Source organism: Copidosoma floridanum, unplaced genomic scaffold (genome assembly GCF_036245765.1).
Source record: "Copidosoma floridanum isolate Cflo_tuat_1 unplaced genomic scaffold, Cflo_Japanese_pri ptg000007l, whole genome shotgun sequence".
NCBI classification, from domain to species: domain Eukaryota; kingdom Metazoa; phylum Arthropoda; class Insecta; order Hymenoptera; family Encyrtidae; genus Copidosoma; species Copidosoma floridanum.
Window position 1 is genome coordinate 1,060,064 of NW_028321884.1, and position 13,260 is coordinate 1,073,323.

Genomic DNA, 13,260 nt, shown 5'->3' on the forward strand with positions numbered 1-13,260 from the left:
GTGTCTGTGGTTCCGTGGGTGTCCGTTGTTCGAGGTGGGCGAGGATCGCCGTGGTGGTAAGGGCGGACACGGACCAACCTGACGCGCGGCCAGCGGCGAGCCCGCCGGTGATGACTCCTCGTCTTCGTCCTCTTCCTCCTCTTCCTCGTCATCCGTGTCGTTTGAGCCGCAGTTGTCGTTTATCAGCTCCATTATCTCCTGCGAACAGAGTTTTATCGTGTTTCTCACGTCATTTAATAAGTGGTTGCGAAACATTTTTCTCGTTCACTCAAATGACAAAAAAGACTTGCGTTTTTTTATATTAAAACTTTGTGTAACTTAAAGGACATAAATACATTCGTGGAATCTACACATTGTACATACATGATGGCAACTGTAATAAACTTGAATTACTTACTAAAATTGGGAAGCTTAAGCAAACATAGATGGGTATTTTCAGTATTACTCAACAGTTGGTATTTTTAATATTCACAAGGACAAGCCGAATTGCATAGCTGTATTGCAAAAACATAAAACGACTAACTGTACATTTTGGACAACTTACCTTCCGTTTCATTAATTTCAGTGACCCTTTATTGGTTTTCATGAATTTGAGCACATTTACATTCGATTGATTTTCTCATGCAGGTAAACAGAGCTAATTCATTGACAAACATCTCAAGTCATACTATACAATACATTTTTTCATTGATACTCAATAGGAATGAAACAAAATTTTTAATAAACCCATGCAGGCAAGACAAAAATAATAATAAAGCAACATATATGTCGTTAACAGCATTTATTTTCAATTTCGGAAATATTTCATAATTGTTTTTTAATAAATGGTTTCACATACATTGCATTTTTTTGTGTCCTCATCAACGATGTGTTTTCAAATATTTCTACACAATAATAAAATATGATTGAGAACTATACTTCTCTTTTAACGTGTGTTTTTTTTTTTTTTTTTTTTTATTTATTTATTTATTTATTTTTAAGTAGTACAATAAGTAATAAAATGCTGCGTTAAAAATGTTTCATTAGAAAAAAAAAAATTCTATGTAACTAGCATTTTATGGAGAGTAAAAAAATCTTGTTTATAAAATTATGCATTAAAGTTTGCTACTTTTTAATTCGTTCAAATATACCTTCTTGCGCGGAGAGCAAAAGATAAACTGAAAATCAAACATTCTTCATTGCACAGATTATATTAATTTAGGTACTTACAAAAATAATTTTCTAATATTTTCATAAATATAGTATATAATATCAAGTAATAAATTTTAATCAAGAAAAATGATGAGAAACTTTAACAGACCAAATAATACATATAAAAAAAGAACAACACTATATCTGATTTTGCCAAATAAATCTTATATACATTCAGTATTTCATGATTTAAGGTCCAGTCAAAGTGTATTGATTATTTTTCCTTAACAAAAAATATTTCAAGTTACCCCACGAAAATTTTATCCTAAATAAGTAGCTTTTTACACATTAAACTTAATTAATAAAAAAAAATCATTACTTCATCTACAAATATTTTAGTAATACTTATGGTGTATAAGATTTTTTTTTACCTACCTTAAACTCGAATGTAATTATGCGCAAAATTCAACGCCAGTTGAAAAATATACACGCACTCAATAATGGCTAATATTGTGATTGATCATCGGACTGAGAGCGCAGTGTTAATATCAAGTATAATTTTGTACACTTTACATTGAAAAGTGTTATTTATTTAGTTATTTTTTTTTTACAGCAATATCAATCGTGGCGGGAGAGAAAAAGCTAATTTAGATTCTAGTTGTAATTTATACATCAACAGCCAATCAATAGTCAAGTTTCAAAAATATTTCAATATTTAAAATAATTTCTTTTGCAATCGTATATAGATACAGGGGTGATACAAAGTTTGAAAAAATATTTTTTTCTAAGCAGCTTTTTGCATGATAACTAAATTAGCTCTATTTAAATGACAGTCTCTTTCTTGACCGCAACCATCGATATACAGTGTTGAAAGCCAATATTTTGCAAACATCCAAGTAATCGAATACTTTTCATTGCTGAAAATTAGTGTGAAACTTTACAAACGTATTGATGATTCTAAATGATTAACTAGATGAAAAAAAATTTAGAATAAAAAATTTTTTGCTATTAAAACTTCTAGTCGGTAAGTGAACCATCTTGCAAAAGTTTGAACATTTAATTAATTTTATTACATTAAAAAATAATTAAGAACTGAAAAATTAATTTATTTTGAAAGGAAATTAAAATATGGATGAGATGAATGAATAAATAATTTAATCGATCAATGGAATCCGTAAAAATACAAGCTTTCAATGAAAAATGTGTTCTCGCACACGCACACGCATAATAATCAACAGTTTTTATTTGTATGAAAAAAATGTTTTAATTTAATGATCGTGTGCTTCATTTATGAATAAATGGTTTCGACGCGAAGAAATACTTGATTTTTATTAATTTAAATCAAAATTTTTTTTCTGATGTTTGCGTATAAATGGAAAAAAAATTTTAATTTTTGTTTAATTAGTTAAATATTAAAGGCGATTGTAATTGAACACTTTCCAAACAGTATAAAAAATATGTTTTCAATAATGCATTTATTACACGTGACACTCATATCATGCTATTTTTAATTTATAAAATAGTACCCTATTTGTACAAAATTTTAACATTCTTACATGTACGTTGCATTATAAAAAACTCAGTCGATTACAAAACATAAAACTAAATTTATTGATTAGTCTAAAAGTTTCTACAGCCAAGTTTATCACGCAAGACCTTTCATTCGTCTTAAAACTCATTCTGCGCAATTAAATTCATGAAAAAGAATAATATGACCGATTTTTCTCCTGCTTTAGAAAGTGTTCACCTACGTGCGACAAATACATAAAACTACAAGCGTAACGCGCATACATGTACAAACAAAAACAGATAAAAACGTTGCGTAGGTATTAGCAAAAATCAAGTCAGTAGCAAAAAGGCGTAAAAAAATTTGTGCATTCCTCAATGCTCGCAAGGGAAAAGATGCACGCATGGCGCGAGGCAAAGAATAGAAGAAGAAGAAGAAGAAGAAGTAAAAGATGCTCAGCTATATAGGTATATGTATAAATATGTAAAATATATTCAATCTGTTGGCGTGCTCGCTGTGCGACCTAGTCGGATACCTCGGTGTCGGGGTCAAGGTCCTTAGTGGGCGTCGAAGCGTTGCTAGCAGTCACAGATTGGGCGCCAGTCCGGTGCATCCGTCGCGGATCGAATGGGTCAACGACTATTTGCTCGGTACCTTTGATCTCTGCTCGACAGAACGGGCAGCCTTGGCCTTCCGAGTCCTATGCGTTAAAATACCGATACGAATTAAAAACACGCGATTACATGTTGCATGATGATTTTTTATTTTGCGTACTGTTTTATTTCAACGAAAATTATTTTGCGAGAGGGCTAATTTATTATAATATTAATTGAAAAAAAAAAAAAGCTAACAACCATGTAATTATATAGTTAAGCGTATCGTTAATCGTAAGTATTATTATTACCTGCCAAGCTGTGAGACAAGGCGTGCAGAGCAAATGACCGCACGGTTCGATCCTGACGTCTTTGTCGTGTTCGGCGCATATCTTGCACAACTGGAAAGTACTGCCCATCTCGCAGTAGAGCTCGTACTGCTCGGCAGTGACCTTTATGTGTTCCTCCGGCGTTGGCTGGACCGCCCACGTGAGATCCGGATTTTGGCTCCTCCCGTCCGGATACAAATAACTAAAATTTTCAGGATACAACTTATTTGTCTTGCCTGTATCAAGTATATTAGTGGGCATGGTTGCATTTTTTTTAACTTTTATCTTTAACAAACATACGTATCATTATGAGTTCCTCGAGCATTGGCTAACGTAACGAACCAACGATGAAAGATAAACAGCAAATAAAAAACGCAACCTTACGTAAACTAATGACAATGGTCCTAATGAGTGCACAAGCCACAACAATTTACTACAGTAGAATGAATCAAATTCAACCATAATAAAACTTAATTATAATGGAACACGAGATAATATATATGAATAAGTTATAAATATATATGTCATAAGTGATTGTAATAACGCACAAGCCTTCCCGGTAGCCGTCAAGGAGAGCCTGACAGAGGCTCTTGTTGTGCGGTATGGTCTGGAGTATGTCGCCGTCGGAGGTGACGTAGCCAATGGCCCACTGGCCGAGTCTCGTGCAGCTCAGCCGAAAGACGTAGCTGCCGGGTTTGGAGCTGCAGTACTTTTGCAGCCGGGCCTTTACCTCGTCATAAGTGAGAAAGGCCACGTAGCCGGGGTGCGTCACAGCCAGGATCTTCCAGTTGCGCAGCAGCGTAGACCACGGCTGGAACAACCTGCACGAGTATATATGTGATTAGAGGGACAAAAAATCCAAACATCTTTTCATGTTTTATCGTGGATAAAAATTATCATTTGGTATTATTATACGTAAATAAAATAATTCGTAACGATTATATTCATACCTTGTAAAAACGTCGAATTCGAAATTCGATATGTATCCATTGCACGTGAGGTCTATCGTTGATTTGAGCGCCATAGCTTGTAGTCCCGAGCTTATGGGGTGCACCTGATTCAATTCGTGCCTAAATACTTTCCAAGGTACCAATGTGCTGGAACAACAAAAATCAATAATATATATTTAGTGCAACTGTATTATTTTAGTGATCCAAATATTTTGAGTCGTGTACTTTACACGTACGTTATTTTTATATCAAACGGCAAATGGATAAATCGGTTTCTCATACACGTAAAGTGTCTAAATTTTCTTATTGATTTATTCGAGTTATTTGCCGACCAATACTAACAACTGTTATTCTTACAACAACATTCGACATGTGATTTTTTTTTTTTTTACTCTGAAAGTTTTGTTTGAAGACAAAAAATAACTTCTTTTTTTTTAATTCTAAAAGATACAGATGTTTTCTTTTTATCCTTTGCAAATATATCTTGATTAATTTTATTAATGTACAATTGTTGATTAATTAGTTGTATAATGTTGGAATATTTTTCAATCAATAAATTATACGTATCGACACATAAAATCAAAAAATTAAAGTTTATTCTTGATTTTAAACTTAAAAAATGTCAAGTCATGCTGTTTCCTCACGTACATCGCTTTTTTGCAATGTATAAACGCAAGTGTTTTTTTACAGATAATCGGAGTCAATACAGGTATACTATGTAAGTATTTATCGATACCTAATAGTTAAGTTGTTTACGGAGCCATTTATAGTGGCGACGTGTTTGCTTTAGAGGCCCTTTGTTACAACTTGGCCCATCAATCATGTGTGTCAGAGGGGGTAAATCCATGATAAACCATAAATAATGTTTTTATGTATCATAAAAATCGGTGAGGAGAAAAAAAATTGCGTATCTGCTAAGTACCACAAGATCAAGGCAACCGCGTGTCCTTCCGAAAATCGGCTATTTAAAATTAAGGCAGTTTTGAGAGGAGCCAATCAAATCTAAGAAAAACATGGCGACTTTTGGGGATAAGGGAAGTGTGCAGAAAAGGACGAAACAACACTCTCGCGCGCGCTCGCCTGCAGTTGCTTGTAAACCGTAAAGTTGTGTGAAGGTGTATAAGTACGAGAGTGACGCGTGTATTTTTATGGTAAACAAGGTTTACATAACTTATAAACACCGACTGATTGATAGATTGATTCTCGAGCCCGATAAAACTAAGGTATAAAAAATACGTATTGATACACATATTTCTACCACTGTTCTACTTATCGATGTTATTCATCATCAACAACGAATGCATTGCATGACAACAGGTATATTGGGAAGGTGAAGATAAATCATAGGTGACAGCTTTTTTACGATGTGTCATGAACTCCCATTGTCAAACAAGTTTATTAGACACAACTAACAATTCAATTGTAAACAAAATGCGACATGACAATGGTAGGAATCGATGAAGTGCAAAGTTTTAGGCTGTAGGTACTTTTCGCGCGCCCACGTGCATGTTTGTTGGTATAGTAATAAGGCTGATAATTTCTGCATTAATGCTTCAGTGCAAAAAAATATATACCACTATGTAGGTAATTGTAATAATAACCGTTCGCTACAGCTGTAGAAATGCACTTGTTTGTAAAAAAAAAAAAAAAAAAAAAGTAAAATGTTAAAGGTGCAAGAATAATAATACCTGTGTTTTGTATACATCAATACAACCTGTGTACTTAATGTGTATTGTTTTCATACACATAGTTATACCAAACACGTGACTCCCTATTCTCTATGCTCTGTGCTTAACATTTTTCCTTGGGGTCCCTCTACACCTGAACCTTCATTGTTTGCTTATTAATTAATTATTCATCACATTGCTAACTAAAAAACTATTGTATTGCGCATCAACCGTAATATTAAATGCATGCTGTATATACCGTAGATGTAGAATTATATAACTAAAAATTATTAAATGAAAATATTATTTTCTTAACAAAAAGAGTCTTGACGTTTTATCTGTGGAAATTTTCAACCAAAATCAATAGTGTTGACATTTCACAATTTATTTTTCAGAAGTGATGAGTGGAAACGATGATTACACTACTGCCAAGTCAGTTTATGACTTTGTCGCAAAAAGTATCAAAGGGGAGGATATCTCTTTGGAAAAGTTAGCGTCTAATCAGATAATCGTACAATTTTTTTTAACATACGTAAAATTTTATATTATTTTAAAAAATTTTTAGATACAAAGGCAACGTATTGGTGATTGTAAATGTTGCTTCGAGATGCGGCTATACTTCAAAAAACTACAAGGAGTTAAATGAGCTCTATGAAAAATATGAATCTCAAGGTGATTTGTGGGAAAAATATTATTGTACCGTTTTAATGCAATTAAGTAAGTAACAATATTATTTTTAAGGTTTAAGAATCTTGGCGTTCCCGTGCAATCAGTTTCGTGGACAAGAGCCTGGAGATGCAGACAAAATTTGTCAATTTGCTGCGAAAAAAAACGTAAGAACCCAAGTAATAAAATTTATCCCTCCAATCTACCAATTTCTGTTATTAAAAAAAAAAAAATGTTTTAATTGTACAGGTGAAGTTCGATTTGTTTGAAAAAATCAACGTGAACGGTAAAAATGCCCATCCTCTTTGGAAATACCTTAAAAAGGAAGAGCCTCGCACTTTTGGCGATTTAATCAAGTGGAACTTTACCAAGTTTTTAATCGACAAAAATGGCAAGGTCGTTGAACGATTCCCGTCTAGCACCAATCCCCTAAAAATGACCAAGGACATCGAAAAGTATTTAAATGCTTAAGTTTTATAGGTATATTAATAAAATATCAGTTTTCGTAAGTTACACATGTACCTTCATGGCTCCTACGCTTTTCTCTATTTTCATACTAAAAATCTTTTTTTTATTTTATGTATCAAACTGTTATTTTTTGTAATTTTAAATGACTAAGGTTTTTTTTTTAATGTTTACTTGTTCGTCATAAACAAAATGAAAATATGTCTCTACTTCCAATGATACAAGAATGTTACAGTGTGTTGCTATATGTATACAATTTTGTAGTACAAAATCGTTTGAGTTTTAAATAAAATTTTCTTTTCTATAATAGTTGAATTAATAATTGGATAGTAAAAAATAAGTTAGGTCGTTATACTTTTTCTATTGTACTAAAAACGCGAAAATTGTTTAATTATTTTGTTTCAATAAGCTATAATAGTCAAAAAATATATTATTTAAGATTTTTGATTATTAATATACATAAGTACACGATAACATAGGTATATGCATTATTAAATTTCGTAGCAGAAATGCAGAAGTGTATGCTATGTATGTGTGACACACGTCAATGTGTTAGCGCATGCACGCACTGTAGGATTCATTTTGTGCGATCACTGCAGGCAGTGATTCACTGCGATATAGTTCGGTGCTACGAAGGTACGGTACGCACTACGCAGCAGTTATTGACCAGATGTGTCAGGGAAAAGATCTACTCAGAAATATTATAAAGAACTTGCGATTTTTTCATCAAACTAAAGCAATACACCAGAGTGCAAAAACATATTCAGGTAAAAAGTAGAAACCTCTGACAATACCACTAATTTTACAATAAATACATCATGTTCTATAATTATAATGTCGTACCGGTTATTATTAATTTTCGTGAATATAATCGGATATCAGATTATTTATGTACTTATATATTTTAAAAAGAACTTAAATGTTATTGTAAATGAAAAAGTAAGCTACAGGTTTCTTATCTGGTATACTTTTCACTGTTACGTGCTGTATGTATTTTACACTATGAACACTATAAAATACTTGAGTAAATGGGTGATAAATGATTAAAAAGAGTTTATGTAATACTGCTTTGCACAATTGTAATATGATGAAATTCAGTTTGAAGAACAATTTTTTTTTCGAGGTTAGGTCAGTGAGTCATAGCGAATTTATACTTTAGCTAATACTTTTTTATGTATTTACCAAACTTTCTGCAAACGTCAGTTGTAACGATAACGATTGTTTAAATCAAAAATAAAACACTTGTTTATGGCCATGGGCAGTTTCAACCTTAACCTTCTTGAAAGTTGTACATTAATTGAATGAAATATACAAAGTAAATCGACGTGTTTTGTTTCTATGACATTGTTATTATGCATGTAAAAACGTACACATGTGTATGACTCCATTTATGCATGAAAATTTATATGCGTGAATATAAGCTGAGTTAAGCATTAGCAATGAGTCTGCAAAAATTCAATTTCTTGATTTAAAAAAAACTTGAAAACTCGAAAATTTTTCAATTGAAAAATATTTTCTTTTTGCAGAAACTATGAGTGGAAACGCTGATTACAAGTCTGCCAAATCAGTTTATGATTTTATAGTTAAAAATATTAAAGGAGAAGATGTTCCAATGGAGAAGTAAGAATTATAGTTTTCACTCAAAATGTTTGGTAAATTTTTAAATAAAGAAACAAATTTGTATCTCATCATGTTTCAGATACAAAGGTCACGTCTTACTAATTGTAAATGTTGCTTCAAAATGCGGTCTTACTGCAGATAATTATAAGGAACTTAATGAACTTCATGACCAATATGCAGAATCCAAGGGTTTGATGGATTTTTAACAACATTACAATTTAATGATGAGTTACTTCAAAATTATTGAAGTATGTATTGTATAACTTTTAGGTTTGAAAATTTTGGCATTTCCTTGTAATCAGTTTAATGGCCAAGAACCTGGCGATGCTGAAGAAATTTGTAGTTTTGCTAATCGACAAAAAGTAAGTCATATCATCAAGTTAGTACTTCTTCATTTATTGTATGAAACTTTAAGTAAATAATGGAATAATAAAATATAAACTATCTGAATATTAGGTAAAATTTGATCTTTTTGAAAAAATCGACGTCAACGGCGACAATGCGGACCCCCTCTGGAAATATCTTAAGAGGGAGCAAGGAGGTACACTTCTTGACTTCATCAAATGGAATTTCACCAAATTTATCGTCAATAAAGAGGGGAAAGTGGTTGAACGACATGGACCCAATGTTAATCCCAGTAAACTTATTAGTAACCTCGAAAAGTATTTTTAAAATGCACCCTCACAATTTGATATATATTTTAAGAGTCTAGTACACATTAATTTTTTAAGAATTATCACCTTTTTTTAATATGAAAAATGACGAACGTAACTGTAATTTTTCATACAGCGTTGTTAAAAACTTTGAAGCCTTTATATTAAAATGATTTTTAAAATTTTTAATTGTGTTATACACATATAAATTCTAAACAAAGTAATAAATATAAAGTAAGTAATACTTAATATATACACATATTTAATGTATTTTTCTTTGCATAATAAAGCATTGGTTTTACGGAAGATTATTATTTATTTAATTTGTTAATTATCAGTTGGTTGACTGATATTTCCTTTGATTGCGATTTGTGCAGAGTTACGTTATTGAATTAATTTTTATAGATCTCTTTAATGAAAATCGATTCTCAAAGCTTACAGCAACACATTTTCAGGGGATTGATTCCTAACTCAGTAATAACAGATCCCTGCCTCAAGATCATGCTTTTGGAAACAGAGCTATAAACTGATCAAAAAAATTTAAATAATTTTATAAGGGGTTATGTGAAATAGTTGTATGAAATTAAATTTGAAAAAAAAATCAATACGTATTTGAAAACTTATAGCTCTACTCTAAAAAAAGTGATATGTATATTAGACGTTGAAAAATGATTTGACTTGCTATAATTGTATGATTGTTCAACAGTTGCGTGCACTTAATGCACCTACGTCAGAGTATATACGTATTTTGATTCTCAGAATTGTGTACCGATTTTATCGATGAATATAATATCGATAAATATAAGATTAATAATTGCAACATACAAACAGTAAATATGAGTTGAAAAAAGTGCGATGGAATCATTGACTTCCGGTGTAGTGGCGACAAAAGAGACGGACGTCCGCGGATTATTTGACCGGAAACCGAAGGTTCATGCATTGGCTGATAATTGCACAATCGTTCACATCCTATTTTCCCTCCCTATCTTCCTCTCTCTCGCTTCGTGCTAACTTTCTCTCTTTTTTTGGTTCTACTTGCTGATTCTAATGAGAATTTTTATTCGATTATCTAGCTCGCACTGACACTTGCTCGCTCTCTCATTGAACTCGTTTTTTTGAAGAATTAAGCCCCGTGTAAAGTAGATTGCACATTAAGATAGTAAAAAGTTTATTCGACGCTGCACTAAAATATTAAAATTTCCAACTATTGCATAGCATATTTGATATATTACCGATACGTCTGAAGTAATTAAAAATTGCACGAGTCTTATGGTTCAAGCCGTTATCTTGTAGAGAAATGTAGTGAACTATGTGATTATAGTTTTTGTTTTCATCATGTGAATAGACATTTAAAAAATACAGCTAAACTGCCGACATCTTAGTGTGTATTACTTAAAAATGTGATTTCATCGCGGTAAAGAGTATTTCATCTAGAGAGAGTATTCAGTTACAGGATTTACAATAACTTATTTTCCACTTTTTGTCTTTTGCCACATTTTTATACAGTATTTATAATTAAAAATTGTAAATATAAGATTTTACATACCTGTTGCCAAACCGTTCTTTCCAAAACTCGGCAGCATCTGACTTGGTGATGCGAAACTGATCACCAGCAAAGACTCCATTAGGAAAAATAGCTTTCAGTTCTGACAACATATGACTAAAAACTAAACTAAGTTTTGTTAAGTTTCTTCTGTAATGAGAATTCTCATCAAACATCTTCTCTTTTCCTTCCTTGAAAAGTTTAATCGCCTGTTTGCACTTTCTCATTAAATTATTTATAAAGACACAAAAGTGTTCATTGCTGTGCAGCACATGCATTCGATCCTCGTATTTGCCATAAATGAGCCTGAGTCTCTGATATGTGTCTGGCAATATGTCCAGTATAAACGGTGGTGAGTTTTTAAGATTCATACGCTGATGCTGACACAACTTGACAACTTTATCCATTAATTTCCACGTTTTGTCGAGCATTCTTTTGTCCGTAGACAGTTTTGGCGGTGTGGTCATTGCATCTGCAAAGCGACCCTGTAGCTTTTGAAAGAGCGAGCTTATTTGCACAGCCCTACTTCTGCTGCTTTGACCAGAAGACATATTGGCTCTAAAAAGAAAGACAATCATTAAATTTTTTTCTCCTCTATTTAAAAAAAGGAAGTTCAAAAGCCACCCACGCATATACCAATTTTATTGAAAGTATTCACTACAAAAATGATAATAAGCTGACACATTTTGCTAAGTATTGGGAAAAAATAATTTGAAAAAACTTAACCCTATTACTCTGGACATTTGATAAAGTTAAAAAAAATTCGTTTACAAGAATTAATATAACAGGTAGGCAAAAAAGCAGAAAAATAAGCAAGCCATTGCAAAAGCTCATCTTACATGCTACACTTTTGATATTGTAAGTGAACAGTAGCAGACAAATGTGATAATCGCAAGTTGATTACCTATGGGATTGAGTGCAACTCCAGGTGTAGGGAAAAGAGCTGCAAACGTACTTCCTCCACCCCTGACTTCTTTTTCCTGCACTCCTCGTTCCTAGCAGAGTTCTTGATGCATCCTGAAGTTTCCCTTCATGGCCCACAATCTTAAGAAACTTCTATTTTGTGTCTCTCTTTACTTGAGACTTCTGCCCATTCTGGACAAAACCTTTGAGTAATTACGAACAATTAGGAGGGTCAAGGCTGACAATTATACCTACGAAGCCTCGTAGCAGACGTAGCCCATATGTCACTCAACATTATACGTCCACATATAACACTCGCCCCAGCGTCAATGATAATAAGTATACAACTGCAGCAGTAGCAGCATACTTATAGACGTAAGTATGACGTAGAAGTAAAACTATATAAGTACACAACAGAAAACTGATCTCTGACAACTTGACAACGCGTACACAAATTGTGTAGGAGCTCCACAAATCCACAATCCTGATAAGTGATATGAATGGTACTTATACAGGTGCGAGATATATAAGAGGTAAGTAGTTATCATGTACATAAAAATAAAACACTACCTACGTATACAGTCAACGGATCACGGGCAACAGGCCACCTACATTATACACTCCCACGTTTACAAGCGCATACATCTCGATATGCCAAATAAATTTACTATTTACAGCGAACAAACGCACAAATACACTTAATATTAAGTGATTCGCAGATTCGCAATAGGTACTCGCAACTTTGACTCCAAAATGTACACACACACACACAAACGCTCATGCGTCTGCTTCTCTGATTAGTGTTGTACTTCTTTGGTGGTAAGTATAGTTCATACACTTTATACATATAGTACGTGTACATTGAGGATGCAGGATGCTGCAGCAGCATCAGCGGAACTGAGATGCGCACACTTGATCGCAACCACCTGAAAGTCCTGTCCTGATTTCCTGAACCCTGAACCTGATACCTCGTTACTAATGCGTGAGTATAGTATACTCATCTACATTGTTTTCTCATAATCTCGAGAACGAGGCGACCGAAAAATATAATCATCATCATACGTAGGGTAGGTATTTATAGTAAGCTGTGTTCAGAAGAAATGCCATTTATATACTTATAGCCGTTGCTCTGAAAAATATGTTTCTACGGATCGCGGAATTAGCAATAAGCGAAGTAGCGATCGAGTCGCGCGAGAGATAAGATGGAGATTTTATCGCGTATCGCGGAACGAA

At 33.0% G+C, this 13,260-nt stretch overlaps 3 protein-coding genes across 5 annotated transcripts; 2 read left to right on the forward strand and 1 right to left on the reverse strand.

The window, feature by feature from the left end:
• Positions 1-963: 963 nt before the first annotated feature.
• Positions 964-12,871, reverse strand: Cbl (E3 ubiquitin-protein ligase CBL). Its single transcript, XM_089589159.1, has 6 exons — positions 12,029-12,871; positions 11,128-11,682; positions 4,511-4,657; positions 4,109-4,381; positions 3,543-3,762; positions 964-3,338 (listed from the first exon to the last, which is right to left on the reverse strand). The coding sequence occupies exons 2-6, from the start codon at positions 11,673-11,675 to the stop codon at positions 3,162-3,164; spliced, it is 1,365 nt and encodes a 454-aa protein (XP_089445285.1). The 5' UTR covers positions 11,676-11,682; positions 12,029-12,871; the 3' UTR covers positions 964-3,161.
• LOC111642748 (uncharacterized) lies at positions 5,608-7,352 on the forward strand. 3 transcript variants are annotated; one of them, XM_089589144.1, is made up of 5 exons: positions 5,608-5,733; positions 6,573-6,666; positions 6,743-6,849; positions 6,919-7,010; positions 7,093-7,352. In XM_089589144.1, exons 2-5 carry the CDS (start codon positions 6,578-6,580, stop codon positions 7,312-7,314), a joined length of 510 nt encoding a protein of 169 aa, XP_089445270.1. In that variant the 5' UTR covers positions 5,608-5,733; positions 6,573-6,577; the 3' UTR covers positions 7,315-7,352. The 3 variants fall into 3 exon arrangements, with proteins under 3 accessions (XP_089445270.1, XP_089445271.1, XP_089445272.1); XM_089589145.1 differs by having other exon boundaries at positions 6,576-6,666; XM_089589146.1 differs by lacking the exon at positions 5,608-5,733 and adding an exon at positions 5,822-5,857 and having other exon boundaries at positions 6,576-6,666.
• On the forward strand, positions 7,932-9,887 carry LOC106644953 (uncharacterized). The gene is made up of 5 exons (XM_014360672.2): positions 7,932-8,075; positions 8,835-8,928; positions 9,008-9,117; positions 9,199-9,290; positions 9,385-9,887. The coding sequence occupies exons 1-5, from the start codon at positions 7,979-7,981 to the stop codon at positions 9,598-9,600; spliced, it is 609 nt and encodes a 202-aa protein (XP_014216158.2). The 5' UTR covers positions 7,932-7,978; the 3' UTR covers positions 9,601-9,887.
• Positions 12,872-13,260: the final 389 nt, after the last annotated feature.